The sequence below is a fragment of the Clavelina lepadiformis genome, chromosome 8 (genome assembly GCF_947623445.1).
Source record: "Clavelina lepadiformis chromosome 8, kaClaLepa1.1, whole genome shotgun sequence".
Lineage (NCBI taxonomy): Eukaryota > Metazoa > Chordata > Ascidiacea > Aplousobranchia > Clavelinidae > Clavelina > Clavelina lepadiformis.
This window is the reverse complement of record NC_135247.1, coordinates 1,399,216-1,422,078: the sequence shown is the minus strand read 5'-3', so window position 1 is coordinate 1,422,078 and position 22,863 is coordinate 1,399,216. Positions and strand designations below refer to the sequence as shown.

At 36.3% G+C, this 22,863-nt stretch overlaps 1 protein-coding gene and 1 long non-coding RNA gene across 6 annotated transcripts; both read right to left on the bottom strand.

Moving 5' to 3' along the window:
* Positions 1 to 871: 871 nt before the first annotated feature.
* Positions 872 to 6,027, bottom strand: LOC143469668 (uncharacterized). Of its 4 annotated transcripts, none has more exons than XR_013119179.1 (6): positions 3,150 to 6,027; positions 2,736 to 2,857; positions 2,135 to 2,434; positions 1,761 to 1,857; positions 1,613 to 1,651; positions 872 to 1,543 (listed from the first exon to the last, which is right to left on the bottom strand). It is a non-coding gene; the product is annotated as an uncharacterized LOC143469668 (long non-coding RNA). The 4 variants fall into 4 exon arrangements; XR_013119181.1 differs by having other exon boundaries at positions 2,736 to 2,942; positions 3,161 to 6,027; XR_013119180.1 differs by having other exon boundaries at positions 3,161 to 6,026.
* A 2,679-nt stretch (positions 6,028 to 8,706) lies between these two features.
* Positions 8,707 to 16,090, bottom strand: LOC143469161 (golgin subfamily A member 1-like). 2 transcript variants are annotated; one of them, XM_076966745.1, is made up of 20 exons: positions 15,553 to 16,090; positions 15,360 to 15,447; positions 15,005 to 15,207; positions 14,599 to 14,748; positions 14,193 to 14,362; positions 13,944 to 14,055; positions 13,541 to 13,636; positions 13,182 to 13,310; positions 12,505 to 12,600; positions 12,343 to 12,438; positions 12,081 to 12,197; positions 11,644 to 11,796; positions 11,442 to 11,537; positions 10,900 to 11,071; positions 10,466 to 10,635; positions 10,060 to 10,137; positions 9,843 to 9,989; positions 9,397 to 9,678; positions 9,242 to 9,328; positions 8,707 to 9,097 (listed from the first exon to the last, which is right to left on the bottom strand). In XM_076966745.1, the coding sequence occupies exons 1-20, from the start codon at positions 15,733 to 15,735 to the stop codon at positions 9,014 to 9,016; spliced, it is 2,709 nt and encodes a 902-aa protein (XP_076822860.1). In that variant the 5' UTR covers positions 15,736 to 16,090; the 3' UTR covers positions 8,707 to 9,013. The 2 variants fall into 2 exon arrangements, with proteins under 2 accessions (XP_076822860.1, XP_076822861.1); XM_076966746.1 differs by lacking the exon at positions 13,541 to 13,636.
* Positions 16,091 to 22,863: the final 6,773 nt, after the last annotated feature.

Here is a 22,863-nt window from a genome sequence, read left to right as displayed (position 1 = left end):
GCATCAGGTGCTTTCCCTACATTTACAACTTCTCTATAAATTAAGTGCTTTACCTACTTTTAGGACTTTTTGATTAATTAGGTGCTTCCCCTACTTTTAGGGATTTTCTATAAGTTAGCTGCTTCCCCTAATATTAGGAATATTCTATAAATTAGGTGCCTCCCCTACTATCAAGGATTTTCTATGCATTAGGTGTTTCCCCTACTTTTAGGAATTTTCTATAAATTAGGTGTTTCCCCTACTATTACGGATTTTCTATGCATTAGGTGTTTCCCCTACTTTTAGGAGTTTATTATGAATTAGGTGCTTCCCCTGCTATTAGGAATATTCTATAAATTAGGTGCCTCCCCTACTATCAAGGATTTTCTATGCATTAGGTGTTTCCCCTACTTTTAGGAATTTTCTCTAAATTAGGTGTTTCCCCTACTATTAGGAGTTTATTATGAATTAGGTGCTTCCCCTGCTATTAGGAATTTTCTATGCATTAGGTGCTTTCTTTAGCTTTAGGACTTGTCCAGAAATTAGGTGTTTTTGACTAGTTTTAAGAGTTTTCAAGGAATTGAGTATTTTTTACAGTCATGCGACGAAGCACTGCACATAGTAAACGACGCAGTTTGAATATTTGGGTTGACGCCAATTTCTGGCTTTAATCAACTTCTCTTATGGTGACTGCAATTCTTAGGACAAGCAAACTGACCTGTGAACAACACGCATTTTATAACACGCCTGGTACGTCAGCCGTTTTGACTTTGGAACTTAAGGATTCCACTTTTCATCTTATTTTGATTCGGCCGAAAATCGAACCACCACTTCTACGAGCAAGTCTTACTATTGCAGCCTTTGGTCTTGGCTAAGCGATATATTATTTAGATTAGTATTCACTCTTGTATTTGCTGTTTTAAAACCTGTAACCCATAAAATCATTTTGGTAAGAAAGTTTGCATTTCATTCCCAACACCAAAACCGTAATGATATAGCAACAAAACGAAAATAAGGAGGAACATGCGCTTTGTATGTAAGCTTGAAATTCAGTGAAAATAAAAGGAACTTGTATATAAAAAGGCACAGAGTTAAATAGAAAAATATCAAGGCAGGTTAAGCATCAACACCAGCCCATTTGCAAAATTCTGATATAACGATCAAGTAGAAATTTTCTTTAGCAAGCAACTAAGTTTCGGTCATCGGTTAAAAGAACAGTAAAATGAGTCTTTGCATTTTCGCCATTGGTTCGCTCTTCGTACTTTGGATCACTGTAGTATCAAATCGTCGTTTGTCCCGTACAAATGTAAACCACGTTTCGTGTTAATCCTCAATCCTAATTAAGCTTGGTGGAGGTTAGAATTCACGAACCTTGTCACCCGTATCCAACTGGATCTGGAAGACTGGAACAGAAACAATTGGAGAGGGCTGGAGCTTTGGGTGGCGTGTTGATGAAAATTTCTGCTGTAGAATTCCACCACCATTGCTGCAATCTCTTTCACCTTTATTGCATGTTCAGTGCACCCCGTACTGTCTTGGGCCAGACCTTGCAATTCGGCCAACACTGAACAACAAGCAACAGCTATTAAGGATTCAAGCCATGGTAAACTAGGTAAATGTTTCTACAACTTACCAACAAGTGGGACTACTCCAATCATGAAGAGACCGAGGCCTGAAACAGGGTTTTACGAATTAGGAATTAGTTGTGGTTTAACATGGACAGTACCATTACGTGTGTCACCTGACTCCAGAGATGTCTTACGCAAAAAGAAATAACATACCAGCAAATTCTTGTCTTTAAAAGTCGAAAATTGGTAAACAAAATTGATTTATGCACGTATAATGTTGCAAGAAGTAGCATCTTCATCAATAAGCATCCTAAATCGAATAATTAAACTGTGGCTAACGCTCACGCCAAAGCATTCAATATCAAAACACACCATGAGGTATTGCAGATACCTCAATGAGGTGGGTAAAATTACCGGCATAAACATGTCATTACATTAAACCGTTTTCGAGCAATAATTAGCAAGTACATCACCACCAAATATTTATTTAATTTCTTGAACAATATCAGTACATTAGTTTAGTAGTCTTGGTGACAAAAAGGCATTTCTGATAGCATTAGCCACAAATTACCATGTCGTTGTCAAACCTGTATTTGGTATTTTTCTTTTTTTGTGTTTAAGTTTTTCTTTCTTAAGTGAATCGCATAAAGCTCTCAACTGGAATAAATCATCATCCTGTCTGGTTTCCTCCTCTGACTCAATGTCTTGGAGTTTTGCATCATCTTCGAGGATCTTGTCAAAATAACATCATAGCTGGTTTAGTACTGCAAAAACACATCGCCAAGATGACCATAAAAGCATTTACCGTTTCAGGTTGATCATCCACACTCGACAAGCGATGAGCTGATTCTTGCAAGGAAACGGTGTTTTCAATCACCACCACATACCTGGCAACAACAAATTGGTTGAAGGGTAAACGTACAAAACCTTAATGCACAAATTAGTGACTATCTACTGTATTTGACGGCGTATGCTATTAAGTATTTTCCAGAAAAAAATGATTTCATAGTGATTAAGCATATGTGCGCAGCAAAAGAAAACACAACTGTGAATTTATCTTTCATGGAAGCATTTGATAAAATGTGGCAAGAAAACAAAATCACCTCATATACAGCAGAAGGCATTACACAAAACTTTAGCTAGAGTCGGCATAAAATAACTTACACCTATGTTGTGAAGCTAAGATACCTTCCTTGCTTGAATGCAAGTAGTTGGTTGCTTCATTCCGCAAAGATATTCCACAAGGTCACGAATCAAGTCAAGATGTATGCAGTTGAAAGCTTTCACTCACTGCTGAGGGGAAGTGCATTCTGTGACGGGAGCAAATCGTGGTTCATGTTCGGTTTGTGACAACGATGCAAATCCAGAAAACTCGAAGCCTTCTGGTAAACTGATCTATAATAAAGTTTTTAGTACTTTAGTAAATGACAGTTTTAATATACTACCGATCATGTTTTAGTAATAATTTAGTAAAAGTATGTTTGAGTTTGGCTGCTAAAAGTTTCAGGCTGCTGACCCAGTGATCGTATGCCTTTTACTGACCACTGTAAAGCTGATCCATTTGAGACTTCACTCTAATCAAAATTAAATATATATCATTGCAGTGCAATCACCTCTTCCTAATTGGAATGACTTTGAGTGGAAACCCGAACGGAAAAATAGCTATTATTGCTGAGTAACCACCTACATAACTCAACCAAACATCACATGATCTGCATAAACGAAAGATGTTTGTTTCAGGAAAACTTGCTACTGTAATATTACAAAATTAAGGCAAGCCTGGGCAATAAATTTCTGAATTTAACGGCATTTCAGATGCTCCAGAATATATTGCACACAGCTATTTACACTAATTTGTTATTGTAAAATCCAAAACCTTTGAAGCTCAGCAGAAAACACAACTAAACTGGGACTTAGCCAAATTCAATACGGATCAAAATATTAATGCGAATGTTCTTGAAGTGATAAATTTTCCCAGCCAGGTCCCGTTTCTAACACGCAGATGGACGTAGAAATTGCAAATAGTTGCAGCCAAGCCAAATGATATCTGCACAAACTTTTGTATTCGACACAACCTTTTATAAGTTCCATGAAGTTTTATTGTCTTGTATTAATCTTTGAATCTTATGTGCATTGATTGAATCCAGGAATCACGCATTTAGTTTTTAAATGTGGGTTTGCAAACATTTTTAAATAAATATTGTTTTGATGAAATCTATGCAAAAGATTTTTATTGATTTTTCTTTGGCATTCATGTTATCAGCATTTGCATATTACATATATGGATTTATTATTCATTTAATACATTTATATAAGTGTTTTTCACTATCAGTTGAGCAAGACAAAGAAAGAAATGAAAAATTAATTTGTGTGCAGTATTTTTCAGGACAATTTGATTGTGTCGGCAACATTGTAAGTCTGCATTTTTCTTCCAACATCCCTTTAGCAGCCAATGAGGTATTATTTTTTGGTGCTATTAAATTAATTTAAGCTTTACATAAAAACCTTTCACACTTTCTGCTGCAAGAGGTTCTGGTTTTGATTCTACTATTTCAGTGCTTTTTACAGCGCTAAAAGCATAATACGTTAATCAACGCTACAAAACAACTTTTACAAATGCAGGAAAACAAGTTATCCTTTCTGACTTTCGGTTTAACGTGTTAAGAAAAGGCGCGTATTGTCAAATTTTCTCGGCAATTTATGGTTAAAGTAATCACATGATTAATGTCAGAATGCGTGTTTATAGATGAAGTTGTTCTTTTACTTGAAAACGAAAGGGAACTTTTGCCACCAACCACTGAAATTTAATGACAATATTTAAAGCATAAATGAGTTATTAAACATCGAGAAGTGCTCAGTTTTCAAATTTTTTTGCGATTTCTGATCTAAGTGGTCACGTCGTCAACCTGAAAGAAATCGATTAATTTATTTAGATTCAGTACAACCATGTTATGATATTTAACATGACTTGGTAAGAAGTAGAGTAGACTGAGTTTTAAGTTATGTGTTTTAGCCGATGTTCCGTTAGCGAATAGATTTACATTACTGTACGCTACGCGTTTTAGCTAATATGCCAAAAATCGTCAAAGAAGTCTTTTGACATCTACCAATGAAGTTTGAAGACAATATCTTAGCATAAAGGAGTTATGAACAGCCAAAAATGCCTATTTTTAAAGGTTTTACGGTCAAAGTAGTCACGTGATTAATATGAAAATGGGTGGTTATATTATGTTTTCTCAGTAGAACTATCTCATAGTTTAGAATTTGAAATAAACATGTACAAAGTGAGTAGAATTGCTAAAAATTGTTAAAGTAACCTTCAAATTTAGAGTCATAACTTCTTAGCACGTTTTTTAACAAAATTGGTGTTTTCACTGGCATTGAATGTTGCCACCAATTGTTAAAATTTCATACCAATATCTCAAAGCATAAAGGAGTTAGTCTAATAGATTCCAAAAAGTTATCGGTATTTTCAAAACAAAATTTTCAATTTCTGGTTGAAGTAGTCATGATTGATCTGAAAATAAGTGAATATGTTACTTATGCTCAGACTAATGATTTTATACAAGAAATGTTTAAAATTGGTCTTAAAAATATTGGTAATTTTGGTCGTTACAAACCAACTGATGAAAAAACACCTATAATGTTATCTACAGTACACCTCAATACTACCTGTTATCTATTAAGGCTGAAGGTGTAGGGGACTACAAGTCTTTGTTGTAATACATCCAAATCAAACCATAACCTACCTTCATTGCAGGTAGAATAAAAAAAAAGTTGGTATAAGTGAAGTCATATATCTGACCTGGTTAGCAGGGAAGATCTTGCAATAACGAAGTAGCATAATGAGTTAGTATTGTTATCACTGGAAGTGTAAGCTGAACTACTTGCGTATAGGGCGTTTAGGCTAGAGTTAGCTGCAAAATGCACCGACATAGCTGTCTACTGCACCATTTGACACCCGGTGCATCCCAATTTTGGCCGTCCTGCACCCCTGAGATCTCGCCAAAATGCTTTCCAGACTGGCGTACCAACTATATTTGATGCACTTCTAATGAAGTGGTTGTTTATCGTTCCTTAACCTGTAAGAGCGACCACTTCAATTACAATGTTTGTCTGTTGAATTATTTATTATCCTCGATGATAAATGAGTCTCAAGGTCGTTGTTCTGCTTTTCTTAATCTTAGTATTCATTTTACACCTTGACAAATGTATATTCTGATTATATTGAAGCTTCTTTGAACGAATACATCAAGATAGAACATTGTCACAGCAACAGCATATAGACATGTTGCGGCGTTGAACGTAATAGCAAGAAGAGACTGATAAGTGGTAACTCGTACTGCACGCACAGCAAGCAGAAAGAGATCGATTACGTCACGCAGTGTTATGCTTCGCTGATTCGATAGATGAGAATTCTATGTCGTACACAATCTTATATTACATTAATTCATAATAATATTATCACACACTCCTACCAAATCCTGAAATCAAGCTAAGTTTTAAACTTTGTCTAATCTTACATTTTATAAAACTCTGATAATATAACTAGCCTGTACCCAATACTTAAACATTGATGAACTATGGTTTTCAATAGCGTAGTGCAAAAGCAGAAAAAAAAACAAATCCACTCCACCTACGCCTCTTCAATACAACTCAAAAAACCAAAAGTGTTTAATGGAGACAGAAATCATCTGGGGTAAATCCATAGATATCTTATATATAATAACTAGATATCCAACTACCTTGCGCTTGCGCTTTAAGAAGTGAAGCCAGTATGGGTCCGCCATTTTGTCAACATATGCGACCAGAAACGCTCTGGCGCATATGTGTTGAATGTAACATATGAAAGGATTATGTGACATTGGCAAATAGTTATGAAATGGAAAGACGTTTTTTTGATGCAGACAATGCTAAGCAATATCGCTAAAGCTCAATTGCACAGTTAAAGGGTGTTTGGCGTTTAAATATGGGCCCAGATACTGGAACGGCCCGTACCGTACCGGTATCATTAGCGAGCAGTTTGTGCGAATGGTAGGATGTTTCTGGCAATAAATTGTGGAAAGTAATGTTTTATGTATCAATCATTTGCTTTGGATCATGCAACTCTTACTCAAATGAAGGGCTACCACATTGCCTTATGCTAGGCCTATACGGTACCGGTAGGCAATTAGCCTAGGCAAGCTTACTTATTGATACCGCTAAAATACAAATATTTACAAAAACAATCAATGATAGCGCAGTGCAAACACATCGGCTTTTCGAAAAACTTCAATAGAATTAGGCGTATACAGAACTAATTTACAATTGGTTTTTAGCCTTTGTCTCACTCTCTCCGAACGCTTTTGGGCGCATGTGTCATCGCAGGCTTGCTTCACTTTTCAGCGAGAGTTGGATATCTAGTTATTATATATAAGATATCTATGGGTAAATCCCCTTCAAATAGTTCCTCATTAGACATCTTATAAAACACATTTCAAACAAAAATAATGTCGCACCGCACGCATTTAGCAAAGTGCAAACAAAATTTCCATTTAACTAAACGTCAAAGACCAAAACTATCAAATTTTTCATAACGTAAAATCAGAAAAAGTATAAGTATTACCGAACTTTTATTTGAATTTATCAGCAACATATGAACATTTCTGCCAATATTGCACCAACAAGATAATGCACTTATCAGGAAACAACCTGAATAACAGCTTGTTGAACTTATTTAGAAAATAGGTCAATTATTCCATAGACTGTCACAATGCTTCTGCTATCAGCAGAAACAACACCCTGGCTGTTGAAAAACATACAAAACCTGTCCAGGCACGCAGACCTGCATGGAGGAGAACGTGATGAACACTGGACAGGTGGGAACGAGCGAGTGAATTTGTGAACATAGTGAGGGAGGGGAAGATTTTAAGCGCAATTAGGCGAACAGCGATTAACTTATAGTTGTACTTCTGTCAAGGAGTTAGTGAATGAAAGCAACTTAATCTAACCTTATCTGCTATGATCTTGAACAACCTTTCACGAAACAAGAGAGAATTGGTTTGGAATCGACAGTGGATAATTTTTAATATGTTCTGGCACACAAAAGCAACGTAGCTTAAGTTTAAACCTTAACAGTTTTCCGGCATAAATTGGATACTAATTCTCTGTTTAGGCTACTGTTGATCAACTTCCATTTGAAGTAAAAACTAAAGATTTAACTAACTTACTTCTAAGTAAAACGCTATTAAAAACAGGACTTTTACGTGGGTAGCACCTCCTTTCGGATTAACCAAAAAGTTAGAAATGTGGGGCTGGTGCTATATTTAAAACAAGTGATGGAAATAAAGGTTTCTCAGGCTGCAGATGGCACTCTCTACTACTTTGTTAGACAATTCAGGTAAATCAAAGAATTTTTAATGAGTAACTGCTGATAAATTTGATATTAAGCAACGCGGGACCCCGGTTAGTAGGCCTACTTCTATTGATAATTGCATGGGAACACCAGGTGTTGTACGCAGGTAATCATTTCTCAATCAGTTTTGTTTTTATATAATATTCTCATTTCTGTAAACTTCCTGTGTGATTGTAATAGCCTACTTAGTAACTTATACTTGTAGCCTACGTAATATACTAATAAACCAGCGCTTGTATATATGTTAGGCCTGATGCTTACAGAATACCTGCTTGAGTTGGTGCTTGCATAATCCATTTGTTACACCCAGTGTCTGCATAACAGTTTTTTTTTCATGAGAGTCCATTAGAAACGGTTTGAAGCACAATCAAACACCAACAACCGATAAAGGAGAATAATGAAAAGGATTATTAAACTACGAACCAGGGGAATTGGCCTAGTTGTCCATGTCAATTGCGTAGTTACTTCAATTCAAAGCTTTGCATACTTAGCATGATGCGGGCCTCCACTCGCGTTGTGCAGTCCAACCAGAAAGCTAATTTAAGGTTTGTCCTTCATAGCTGGGTAACTTAAAACGTTGTTGGTTATATTTTAATATTTATCATTTTGTTTCCGTGTCGCGACCGCGGTTAACATTCTAGTCTTGACGCCCGCTGACAAAGGCCCATGCGCGGTTTTAGGGTAATGCAGCCGCCATAAAATTGCTTTAAAGGACAGTCTAAATACTCGTACATAACGTCGCTGTAATACCACACAATGCCAGGTGAAATAGCTATTGCACTTTATTACAACAAAGTTAAACTATGAATAACACATCTGAACTAATATTGTCTTTTGGTTAAAATAAATACTAAGAGAAATAAAATACTTGGCAAAGCAGGTGGAACATACCGGGAATAAAACACAAATTCTTGCACCATTGTAAAACTTTTATAGCAACATGCTATATATTCTCACTTGAATGCGTACAACATAAATTCCGACTCCCACCATCAATAGCTTCATATTGCGGAATATGAGGTACATTACGTCCGTGTGACGTCATGCTCGGGGTGATGACGACGTTAAATGTTCAGCGCCTCTGATGGCGACTTCTTCCTTTAAATGAAGGTTTCAAAACCGATTTTGTGTTTGGGCGCGACGCAAACCAGGAAGACTGCGAAGCAAAAAAATCAAGTTGGAAACACTGAAAATAAAATCAGACTTGTTTGCTAAGAAAGAAATCACCCAGCTGCTTTATAAAACATAGAGCCACGTCAACCATATTTTAAAGCTCGGGGAAAAGTGGAAAGTCACCCACTCTGTAGTCTAAGACTTCTCGAACTAACTTTTCTTCGTCATTTGTGAAGCGCAATATCGCCGACATCGCCTTGATCAACTGCTGAGCCTGAAAAGCGCGGGAACATTTCAATCAAATTATTTATCAATGCATTATCACGTCATAATCGAACTTACCTCCGATTGACCGCATGACAAGAACTTTAAGACGACGTGTTTTAAATATTTGACAACAATGTCTCGCTGTCCTTCGCTTAGGGACGGGTCGTCTAGGGACATGTCCCCGGACAATAGGGACGGTATAGGGTCCACTTCCGGCACCGAAGCCATACCATTATGACGTGACACTCCGTTTTCTGTCGGGTTGGTGTCGTCGTTCCGAAGACGTGAACTTGACACTCGCGCTGACTGTTGCCCAGGGTCACCGGACCTTGATCTTTCCGGTTGCTTGCTCTTGTTCTAGACAATAGAGAATTTGACGTCACAAACGGCAATTGTTTTATCATACCTTGTAGTATAGCGTGTAAAGTTAGAATAAGATCACAAATGTACAACATTGAATTGAAATGATAGTTTGAGGATAATTTCGAAATATCGGTCATTGTTTGGTCGGGCCGGCTTACCACTTCCTTCTGGAGGGCCTTCTTGATGTCATTGATTCTCTGTTGATGCAGCTTCAACGTTCGATCTTTCTCCAGAAGTCTATCCTCCAGACTGCTCCTCTCCAGACGCAACATCTTCACCTCTTCACCCTCCTCCGCTTGATTGTTCTGTCATAAACGAGAATTGTTTGATCCTTGCAACCAACAATGAACAGAAAGCGGACTTCCAGATACTTGCCTTAAGTGAAGCGATTTCTTCCTTACACATCATCAGCTCTTTCGTTCGAGTGTCAAGGGTTGATTCAAGATCTGTCAGCTGAAACGTTAAAAAAACCACACATGTCCAAGCTGTTAAACACCTTTCAAATGTACCAAGCACAGTACTTTCAGTCGGGACAGGACAGCTACAGCATACAATACAATGCATATACAAACTGTACAATAAATTATTTACTATGCTGTTTCAGTGTTTCCATGAAAAATGGACATCAGTTCTCGCTCATTACGAATTTTAGTCAGACACAGCTGACCTAGGACGCTTATTGCTTATACAAATAAGTTGATAACTTACTAACATTAAGTTATAGCATAAGACCTTTTAGTTGTTAACTAGTAATATCATATGGATTGTATTTTAGAGCAACCTTCTGTGTGAGATCCCGGAGTTGATCTTCCTGCTCTTTTGATGCTCCCTGGCTCCTCACCAGACCTTCGTGCTTTGCATCCAACTCAACCTGAGCTTCCTCCAGCAAACTCTTTGTCTTTTGGAACCTGGATTCCGACTTCTGGAGATCTTCTTTCAACTCGTTCAGTTCTGGAGGTGAATGGAAGTTACAAAATTATGAAGTTTACTGAAATTTCTGTCCAGCATCAAAACAACAAGAAAACATGAAGCTAAGAAACATAATTAACTGTCATCAGTGAAACAAATTACAATGTAAGAACGTTAATTTACTGTTTGTTAATTCAAACACAGTTGAAAACATTTCAACTGAAACACGTCAAAGTAACTTAACGTGTTATCGATATCATTTGTAAAGGGATCAACATTGATAACTGCACAACAGACGATTGAGACCTGCTGTTAGTGATTCTACTTCTTTCAGAGCTTCTTCCTGCTTCTTCTGATGTCTTTTGGCATTTTCCTCCAACATAACTCTGACCTTCCTTAACTCATCTCGATCACGCCGGACTTCTTCAAGAGACAACGCCATCTCTCCGTTGATCTTCTCTCTACTCGCCATTTCAGCCTGGAGAAAATATCGCATTAAAATCATCTTAATTCTGACTTTCCTTGATATTATTCCGAGTTAATTGTGAGTTTCAGAAAATCATTTTCATATTCTGTTAGGCTTAGTATCTGGTACAACTTTCGGGCACAAAAAGCATCTAAAATGACGTCATGGTAAGCGAGATTACAACACAGAAATACATTTTCCCCCCGATTAACGGCATCACTTAGGTAATATTAGGAATTAGACAAAGAGGAACAAATGATGTTATTCGTTCCATGATGAAGTAAAACTCCAGCAAATGACAAGTACAACTGCGCAAATGGGTAACACGTCATCATTTGTTCAATAAAGCTTATTCGTGGACATGTAGGTATATAATGCTCACAGATTTTCTGTCCATTTCTGCCGACAAATCATCAATTTGAGATTGCATGGACGAGACAATTGCTTCTTTCTCGCTTTTAAGTTGTTTTATCTCATTCTACAGACAAATATATGCAGGTTGATGCAGAATTTCAAAGAAAAAAATGTTGAAGCAAAAACAAACTATTGTTGAAAACTGAGAAACTACTTCTTCACTTCCACACCTCTAGTCTATTGGCGACATCATCCTGTTGCTTTATTTTATTTGACAATTCGTTGATTTTTGTCCTCAAGTCTCCTTCAGCATTTCTTGACTGTTCCATTTGTTCCGATTCTCTTTGTTTTGCTTTGCTCATTGTTAAGTCATGTAGGGCTTGCTAGAATATGAATTAACATTCAAATGAAAACTTTATTTGAGTCGGATTCCATCCTCATACTTTACAGAATGAATTTACTGGGTCAGTCAAGTGCAAAGTAATCGTGGCATTATACTATGTTTATAATGACTGAGTTTAACAAAATTTTAGGTTTACGTTTAACTGAATGCGACTGATGGCAGGTTTACTTTGAAGATTTGTTAAGTTTTTACTAGTGAATTCAATACTGGCAATGTTTTTTAAATATTTTCATCAATATTCATAATATTTTTTATGAAAGTCACCTTTTCAATCAAGGTTGCTTCCAACTCAGTCATCTGTTGCAGGATGGAATCATTGTGGGATGTCAGGTCACAATTACTCTTCTCAAGGTCTTCAAGTCTCGAAGACAAGACTTTGATCTATTCAACCAAAAATATAAAAACGACTTTCAACGTCATTGAATGCAACCACAGTCCTATTGAATACAGCTACAGTGTAATAAACAAATAAGTTTTGGAGAGAGCACAAGTATTAGAGGTTATATGAAAGCTTAAGATTGGTTACTTTTCCGTTCATTTCTTCCTTCACTTGTGCAAGCTCGTTGTTCTTTTGCTTCAATTCCTCGCTGTCTTCTGCTAGTTTATGATTTAAATGAGTCACCTAAAAGCAGTGTTCATTGTCGCACTGACTTCAACAGGCTATGCTAAAGTGTGGCAGAGTCATTACCTGTGTCTCAAGTTGATTGATTTTGTCGGACCACGTGGACTTGATGTTCATGAGCTGCTGTCGAGATTCTTCAAGTTTTTTTTCAAGTGAAATTCTCTGCGTCAAATATAATTTGGTCACTGTCGTTTGGTTCATTTGAGAAAATTTTATTTCGAGGCAATACACATATTTGGTGAAACATATCAGAAACAGTGAACGTATTTCTTTTCTTTGAAACCAGTCTTTTAATTTGTGGAAGTATCAATAAGGACACAACCATATTTAACGTACCAATGCTAAAAGCGCTTTCAAAGTGATAAAAATTAATGTTTTGCTTGTCTGTGTGCATTTGCCATAGATGCATTCAAGAGATCTTTCTCAAACATCACAAGTAGGACTAGACAAATAGTTGTAAAATCCGGATAACAAATCTATATATCTACATTCCATATACTCGGCGTTTGTCAAGCCAGTAACCACACCCACAATGCATTGCTAAAATCATACCCATTGCCTATGTGGGTCTCTAATGTCCGTATAACCTAAGCCCGATTACAACGATAGGATTGCCTCACACAACAAACTGCCATAAGTATTGAATCAGGATCTTTTTAATTGACCAGAAACAGGGGCCGTACTCTCCAAAGACATTCTATTTTTAACCCTTCTACCATTCAGTTGTATGCTACAAAGCCTACTTCATCAAGAAGAGCTTTTATCTTCTCATCTTCCGGAAGCTTTTCTGTGTTTGATCGTTGTTCCATTGTTTTCAACTTATGCTCAAGATGATCGATCAAGCTCTGCTTCTCCTGTGCTTCATTCTGAGCCTGTCAATCACAGATTTACGATGTCATAATCATTATTATTACATCACAGCATCTGTATTGTTATCATTCTAAAAATCACAAATAATTTAAAATTTACAGGTGTCAAGTGATTGTTAATTAAAATGAAATGGAAACGCTAAAAACAACAAATCTGAGTCTGGAAATAACATAAAAGCACAGAAAATAACAATGACTCGTTAGTAGCAGGAAAATCACGAACAACCAAGTACCTTGTTAAGAACAGCCTCGCTACTGTGTTTCAAGTACTCATATTTGTCTGACAAACTACTATGGGAGGTCTCTACACTGGATAGCGCACTACGAGCCTACATGCAAGATGATGTTGATGTGAAAATGAAAAACAAGAATGACCGTTGACTGTTTAGAAGAGAATTAAGAATGCTCAAACAGTTATTACCAGGTAGAAATAAAATAAAGAAATCTAAATCAGTTTAGCAGTAATAAATACAACCCAAAGGAACTCTGATTATTGTACAGCTACTGCATACAATAAGGAAACATATTGTAGCGTTTAAATAGCATTAGAGATCGCAAATTATGTGCGCATAATAAGCCAATAAGCATTTCTAGCTTCTAAATTTGCTATTGAACTTAAAAACAACGCATAGCAACCTTTTGTAGATCTAAAGCAAGACTGGAGAGTTTATCTTTCAAATCCACATTATTTGATGTTAATTTTTTGGCAGCTTTTTCACTCTTTTCAAATGACTGTTGCAAATCGTCTCTGAAATTTAAAACTAAAGCTGTTAAACAAGTCACTGTATAATATGTTGGTCATGTCAAAATTTTTGCTAATGTACCGTATGTCTGTTCCATGTCACAATACAGGTGTAACGTGTAGTAAAAGACAGAGATAAATACCTCTGTTGAATTGTTTTCACGAGAGAAGATTGTGTTTCTTCCATTGACCTTGTGAGATTGTAAACTTGTTTCTCTAAACCTTCGCATTGATCTTGACTCTGAATTAAATTTGCAACGTTCTCGTCAAGCTCCAACTGGACATCTTTGCATTGCTTTTCTCTGTTCATCAACTGGAGAGAAACAACATAAGCAAATTATGCACCAGGCAGGTGGATGAGTACATGATTGCTAAGCTTGTTTCGCATGCTACATTACATTGGCTGAGTATTTTTAGTATTTTTGTTATTTTACCCTGACTATCACATTGAAAAGTCAATCATATATTAAAGTCAATATATGCTATTCACAAATACTCGAGTCAACTGATGATAGCAACCTGGTTTCATAAAAAAGAAATTGACGTTACCATGTGTTTCAGCTTGGCCAGTTCTTGACGTTGAAGATCGTGGAGTTCCTCCCGGTTGTCTCGTTTTTCATAAAATTCATTTTTTTGTTTCTCAAATTCTTCTTCCTTGGCTCGCCATTCGTCCACACGAGTCTGAAGTTTGTTATTCTCCTGCAAGATTAATGGAAAGTTTATCATCAAAAGGTGCATAAGTAGTGCGATAATTCAAAATATATACAATGGCTGTACATTAGTCTTTTTTACAAACTTCATAAAATACATCCATATACATAGACCTCATAATTATAGCTCAGTTACGTAGAATTACTGACCACTGTATTCATGATTGCATTCAGGCAGTTTTTAAGATCAAGAAAGTACATATGTCCTTTGACAACCCATAAACAAATAAGCCTGAGGCTTGTACCTCTTCTAAGCTGTTAACTGAAGATTGAAGTTCTTTCTCCACTTCTTCAAGGCGTGAAATGGTTGCATCAGATCGCTTTTTATTATTTGTGTATGTTTCATTGAGTTCATTTAACTTACGAAGAGCGTTATCTTGTTGTTTTTCAAGTGCATTTGAAAGTTTCTCACATTCCCGAGTTCGTTCTTTCAAAGACTGACCATATTCTAGTAAAAATGTACATATTTCTTATTTCGATGATGTGACAGTATTATTTGCTGCTTAAATCTATTCTACTTATGCTCCTTTATTGTTACATAAAACTGAATCATAGAAAAATCAATATATAGGCCTATATAAAAATGAAAAATTTTCTTACCGGCCAGTTTAACTTCAAGGCGTTTTACTTGAGCAGTTCTGTTCATTACCATCACAGATAGATCTTCTTTTGTGGAAGATTCATTTGGCTGATAACAATGTCGAAGTTAAGACAAAATACTGTTCATTTAAACATCACAAAATTTCACACTCCTAGACATATATATATGTCAGATATAACACAACCTATTTACCATGTCAGACTCTGATCCATTTAATGAGGTCAAACTTTCAGATTTTCGTAGAAGAGCTCTGCTTCCTCGTCGCCCCTCCTCGTTCCTACGTACACTTGATGGCGTGCTAGGTACTCCTTCCTTAACTGGGGATGCCGCGCTTCCATCAACATTTTCAATTTTTTGACGTAATTTTTTGAACATTTTACAATTAATCAATTAATTTAAAAATAGGAAATTATTTTGTTACTAAATACCTGATAACAAAAATCCCAAGCATACATATAATTTTTTAATGGAAAAGCCAAAATTTTTTACTGAATGAAATTTGAAAAAGGTGTAAGCACCCAAAAAAACATGAAATGGTGATAAGCATATAAAAGTGGTATCACATAGCTATCAAAAACTACTAACACAATTCAAAAATTGTATATGCAAGCCAATACAGATGTTAGAGCATAGAAAAGAAACAGCACTCCATTCTTTACGTTTAAGTTAAGGGGTTGTCGTTTAAGGGTTGTCGGCAGCAACCAGAACCATGAATCATAATTGAATCAAGTCACGGTCGTTTCCAAAGACTCTCACTAAACCATCCTGCTGGTCTATCTCGGTGTTCGATGTTTATGACACGCCGCGCACCTCCATCACTAAGATCCAAATGTTCATTGTCGTTTCTGTATTTTAGGACAGATTCTTCTGATAACTCTTCATTTCTTTCCCTTAAAACCTTTCGGACCATTTCAGTTTCGTATCTTGTTTGATCGTAGCAAGTTGGGCAAAGCAGCCACTTCCTATGGTATCCTCCGCATGTGTCGCAAGGAATTATGTTGTGCCAGGAACGTGTCAGAGGGAAAAATTTTCGTAGATTATATCTTTTTCTTCGAATGGTTTCGATCGTTCTTCTGCGCTTTGGAGGACATTTTGTTAAACTTACTGCAGTCAAACTGATATTCCTTTGAATAATGAAAGCAGTAGATAATGGCTCTTTAAGAAAACGCCTCCACAAAACCCCAGAGGCTGCATGTAACATTCTGTTTGAATAAGTCAAGAAAGCAGCACATTCCTTTAATTAAAAATGTGTATATATGTATTAGAATTAATGGTAATAATAATTCAGCATTCATAGTAACCTCAGAAGCTGTCAAAGCCTTGTATACCTATTTCACATCTTAATTCGGTCTTTTATGCTTATGCGTGCAGGCGCCACACTTTCCACTATGATCAGGAGCACACCAAGCTCTTTCACGTTCTTGTCAATTTAAGCTAGGGTTGAAATACGTCCGGAATTTTGATGTTGAAATCTGTGTCCGGGAATAATTCTAAAAAGTGCTCTAATGTCAGGAATTTTAGCATCTAGTAAGTTATGTTTAACTTGAAATAATGTACACGTGTTGTGAAAATGAAAACTTTAACTTTTTACGGACTTCTAGGCTTATCGGCTAAAAGGTCTCGCCCTAGCGCTAGTGTGATTTTTCCGTTAACTTCGCTTTGTAGAATAGTAATTTTCATTATTTGGAAATTATGCGAATTGGATTTTTTATTTTTCTAGTCATTTGACTAGGCTAGTTTATTTTGCCGGATCAATTTTGCTGTTTGCTTTATAGTGACCATAGACTTACCTTCATATTTCGTAATTTTTAGGTAGTGAATGCGGCAAAATTGGTCTTATTTTAGTTAATTGGAAAAAAGGTCTAATATTAACGGCTACTGTAAAATGCCGCATAGTGCGTGTTTGGTGTCGCGAAAGGTGGTCATTGAGACCGTCAGGAATTTGGCTGACTTAAGCCTTCGCCAGGCTACAGAGTTTGGCATAGGCGCACTCAATACTGCTTTTCATGAGCTTTAGTGCCGCACTTAAGGTGCGTTATTTTGCAGTTAATGACTTTGACAGAACTTCTGAGCACTCAACTTTCAATTGATTCAAAAATTGATTTTGAAGTCAAACTGTGTACATTACTGTGTAATTGCGCACCTAAGTGCGCTTCCATTGAGTGTGAGCATTTTTGCGAACAGCACTTGTCATTTTTGGTTGTTTGATGCACCTAAGATCTTGCTAAAAATGGCCATACTCTGCAGTCTGGAGCTTTAGTAGGCTAAAAGCGACCGTCACAGGCGTCACACCAAATTTTGTGACAATGCATAGACCTTACATAAGGCTGTCGTGCAAAAATTTACATAACCTGTATATTTGATACTAGGCTGGTGTTATGTCATTGGCAAAATTGGTATTGTATAGCCTAGGCCTGTAGGCCTATGAATGATTCACAGATAAACTGATTCAGCGTGTTTTTCTCGTTCAGTCCAACCTTCAAGTTGCTAGCCTACACACTCATCTCAATCTATCCCTGATTTATCAACTAACATTTAACAAAGAATCCACGCTGTTATATTATTAATGAAATTTAGTCAAAGGTTACTACTAGATAACTAGACTAAGTCTAATTATAACGTATTTATTTTCTCTTTACCTAGGCCTATCACTATCAGACCATCTAATTCTAAATACTCAATAACAGTTTTAACTACGCACATGCAAAATTATTTTTACTGACGTCATCAATTGCAGCCTGCTGTTTTTCAGTAGCATCCTGCAATTGATGACATCACGTGGTTACTGATCGATATACCACTCTGCTATTGGTGACGTCAAATAATTTTTGAATAGTGATTTAGAGGGGCAGGGTTGTAACAAGAAGAAAGGTGGTTTTCAAAAAGAACCCTGTTATTGTTTACTGCTCAGTAATTGAAAGGCTGCTGGCGATGAAGTGTAACGCTAAGCTGCTGTTGGTGACATAGCACCAGGCTGCTGTTGGTGAAATAATGAACAGCAGACGTTGATTGCTAGATTGGCACCCTGCTGTTGGTTGCAGCTGAAAACTTCCAGCTGGACAAGCACATTGTTTGTTTCTAACTGAAGAACTCATTTTGCCTTATGAGCAGGGTTGCCATCGGTCTGGACTCATAAATAAGGACGACTAGGAAACGAAAGAAGAATACAAGAGAATTGTGATGATTTTATAAAATTGTTTGCAAATCGAATGCCGCATAGACTACGGAAATCGGCAAAGCAAAGCATTGCGTTACGTGTCGCCTATGCATGACTTCCGGTGTATCGTTATAATTCGTGACGTGAGTTATTCTTTCATTTACAGCTATTCGTTGCGTCACAGTCTACGAAGTTAACCCTAGAAAGTGGTCGACTTTATTATGTAGCTGTCCCAATGTCTTATTTAATGTAATCGTTTAAACAAGAAACAATATAAACAGTTTGTACAGTTGTCATGGTGTACAATTGATTCTAAGATTAAGAGAAGCGAAACAACGACCTGAGACTCATTTATCATCGAGGACAGACAACAATTCTACAGACAAACTTTGTAATTGAAGTGGTCGTCCTTACAGGCAAAGGAACGATAAACAATCATTTCATTACAGAATATAAGCTTAGAAATTTTATAAGCGTTTCTTAGAAATAAGCACATTAGTATTTTCTAAGACATTGTAGCCTACATGAAAAAAGCACGTTTCCAAGAAATAAGCGCGAAATGGTAACCCTGCTTATGAGAGTATCTTAACTTAATTTACCTGTTGAATTATCTGACTCCATTGTTGCGTGCGGTTAGAAGACTCTAACCTTTTGTTGGCCGAAAGGTTTTAATATTGCAACAGAAATAGCTTACAAGAAAATTTTTTTTATAGGTACTGTACACTTTCTCAAAATTACGAATAACCAAGAACATAAGTAATACTACTGCTTATAAGATGTCTGTTAAGTTGAAATCACCATGGCTAGCTTAGACAACTGATCTGTTGATTTTGATGATTCAATCGGCTAACTCTTTGCTCGCGGATAGAAGTGCGAGCTTATAAAACATGAAAGCGATGGGAGTTATAATGTTCGACATGAAAAACGTTGCGAGTTGTAGCGGGTGCAACGGGCGAAACAATGTTTAGAGAATGGGTGACATATAGGCTAAAGCTGACACATTGAGACATAGAAAAATAACAATCAGTGTTAAGGTTAAGAAGTGGGCGTTTCAGATAAAGACTTCTTATCAGCATAGATGCTGGAAAACAACCTGAGAACATACTATTAAAATGGTTGTTCACGCGAAGTTAATCAAAGCAAGTTTCAGTCAGTTTCAAAGTATCAATCGACAATTGAAGTGTTAATCAAAAAACAATTTAATCAACTTCAATCAATCACTGGAAAACACATTTGCAAGAAATGATGTAATGGTTTTAAAAAATACGAACCAGGCCGCTACATGTCAAAGTTTGTTCAAGACGTGAACATAAATTACGCCATCTTTACCAACACAACCAATCTTTTTTATATACTCTTTTCTAAAAACCAACTTAGCCTACACTTTTCATGGAAAAACACATCAACCGCCCACTTTGTTGAAAAACGAAGCTGCTATTGATTACGTCACGAACAGCGGGATAATGTAACGTCATAAACAGCAGCCCGTCAGTCACTGAGCGGCAAGCAACAGCAGGGTGCTAATACAAACCAGCAGGCTGCAGCACCCGTGCTTTTGGTTACGACCCCATCTAGTACCTCAAACAACGCAATTTGTGGTGACGAGGAAACCAGTTAAACTAAGAAACCTTTATCAATCAATTTATTTTCTTCAAAAATGCGGTGGGTACGAAAAAAATCAAGCCAAATATTAGTATGCGCTAAGAAATAGGAAAGTGTGACAAAGCAGAAAAGGCTTAAATCGAGCGCAAAAAATAAAGGTTATAATTGCTGGTAACTAAACCTAAACTAAACCCATTTACGGTTCGTGTTACGGAATTTATACTTTGCTTACAACATGGAATTAAAGCGCGATTCTACTTTTCCTCTTCTGCAGGATTTGGCAATGACTTTGTGCTTATATTTTTTACGGAATATTGTTTCCGTCCGCACTGTTACAAAATTTTATATAACCTTGTAGGCCTACCTCATTTTATAATTTAATTTTCATTTCCATCAAAATCTATAATTACATTGTAAGTTACTCATTTTGACTACGAAATTTTTTTTTGCCTAATATGCGTTATTGCATTGCAATACTTTTCTGTATGCAAATTGCAGCAGCTTGCAGTAGTTTTTTTTAATTTTCTCGCAATCAAAAGTTTGTGGATAATTAGGAAACATTTTAGTTAAAGGCAGGGAAATTTGAATTTTTGCACATTCAAGAATTCTACAATTTATTTACATTTTGCATTGTAAGTTTACAGACGTCGCAACATTTTGGTTTGTAATTATTATTATTATTAACGAAACATTTCGAAGGGTGTGAGCTTCTAGATTTCCTCAGTACAGTTTAAGTATGAAGTTTCAAAAATATGGCATATTTTATTAAGGTAGGCCTAAGGATAGAAACAACTGGTAATAGCAACCGCACAAAACATGGGAAAAATAAATTTTGCGATTATTAAACATGGACTACAGATTTGGTCGATCGCGACGGTTAAAACGTTTTTAACACAAACACAACAAAATATTCTTTTTCGAATTGTGAAATCGTTGGAATGTTTATAAGTCTATCTCCTCTCTATCAAGTGTCTATCGAAAAACGAACATCGTCACACCAAGTTGCCATGGAAATCTAACAATCCGATTGTGACGAAAAAATTGCTGGCCACTCTAAATTCTTGCCTTTCGGATCAATTCAAAACTAAGCCGTCCATGACATTTTCAAAAGAATATCAAAGATCTCATGACACCAAAAAAAGTTGGGTCTTGGGCAATGGAAAACAAATGACATGCACGATTACAATGAAATCAATTAACTATAACGTAATCTGAACTGCGGGTTATTCTAAATCTAAAATAATAAACATTACAACCAAGAAACTTTCACATAGCAATGATTTTATTTGCAAACGCTTCGAGTAATGATTACCTAATTACTAATGCGAAATGGTAGGCTACTAGGCCTATAGGCTACAATATCGTATTAACTTAAAATGATTTAGGCGTAACTTAGCTTCCTCCTTGCTGCGGTCAGGATTTTGCCAAAAGCATGCTGATCATGTTTTAAAGTCGTGTCTGCAACGTGGTGACCCCTCTTGTTTAAGAATTTACTTTCTATTTTGCGTACAGCCTACACTTTGTGACTGTAAATGTTGACGACGCGAAAAACTTAAAACTGTAATTTTGCTAAAACTAAACAATAGAGCAAGTTATTAAAAATGGAGTTAAATTTAAGGTTTATCCAACAAAAGTGTTATGTTTGAAAATGAAGCAAACTGGCGTTATGAATTTTATTCGTTTTTCTGTTACTACTGCAGACATATTTAGGCTATGTCTACTGGTGATGGAATAATAAAAAGCTTGCGTTATTTTAACAAAGAAAAGATTGTTTTTGTAGCAATTATTCTCAGTTCACCTTGATAACTCATTTAAACTTGGTGATTTAAACCTAACCTTAATCTAGCTACTAATCAAAATCTAACTTTTCTTTAACCCTAACCAAACTGCCTACCTTTAGGGATAGGTTACGTGACCTACGACCTGTAAGCACTTCCGCAATAAAAACATATAGGCTACAAAAATAGACGTGAGAAAAGTTTTTGTTCAGAAAAAAATTAAGTTAGAATAGAAACGCGTATAAATCAGCACTAATTAACGGAAGTAAGGATATGGTAATAACGTACGTTTCAATCCTTTTCTTGTCTAACTCTCGCCGTCCTGCATACAAATAACCGCGTCTCACTTGCACAAAGAAGTTTGGGTCAATAAATGACACAGAGGTCAATGGTTATAATAGACTCAAAAACAATGATTAATTACGTTTTCGATGCAAATGGCTGCCAAACAAAATTGATTGCGATAATGTAGTGTTTACATTATTTAGGTTTAGTTTCAATGGCGTTCATTTTCTAAGGATGGATTTTAAAAAAGTTCAACGAGAAAAAAAGAGATGATGGCATTTCTTTCCATACTGCAATGCAATCATTTTTGTTGTTCCATTAAATAGCTACGACCAAGTCAGTTTCTGCACATAATATGAGACACATTGTTATAGACAACGCTATACTTATAAGCTAACATTTCAACACTAAATCTGTGTAATTGCATTCAACAGTATAATTGATGAATAGAGCTGTAATGATTACATTACATTTCAGAAACATATGGACACGGGAAAAGCATGGTGCAACAAGCTAAGATTGCTTTAAACCGTGTTGTTTAGCTTTGTGGCGATGACAGCCGTATGACACAAGCCATGTGCTTCTTCCGTAGCATCTGCAACAGTCCCCGATATCCCAAATGATTCAGTGATCCTCTTCTTGAATAAGAAAGACCTTTTCGAACAGAAAATCGAACATTCT

Bases quoted from the DNA above. Each gene is read 5' to 3' on its own strand.
- LOC143469161 (XM_076966745.1), bottom strand. From the start codon at position 15,735: ATGTTCAAAAAATTACGTCAAAAAATTGAAAATGTTGATGGAAGCGCG. The intron at 15,448-15,552 runs GTAAATAGGTTG...CATTGTTATCAG, and splicing joins ATGGATCAGAGTCTGACATG to CCAAATGAATCTTCCACAAA. The intron at 13,311-13,540 runs GTACTTGGTTGT...TGTGATTGACAG, and splicing joins GCGAGGCTGTTCTTAACAAG to GCTCAGAATGAAGCACAGGA.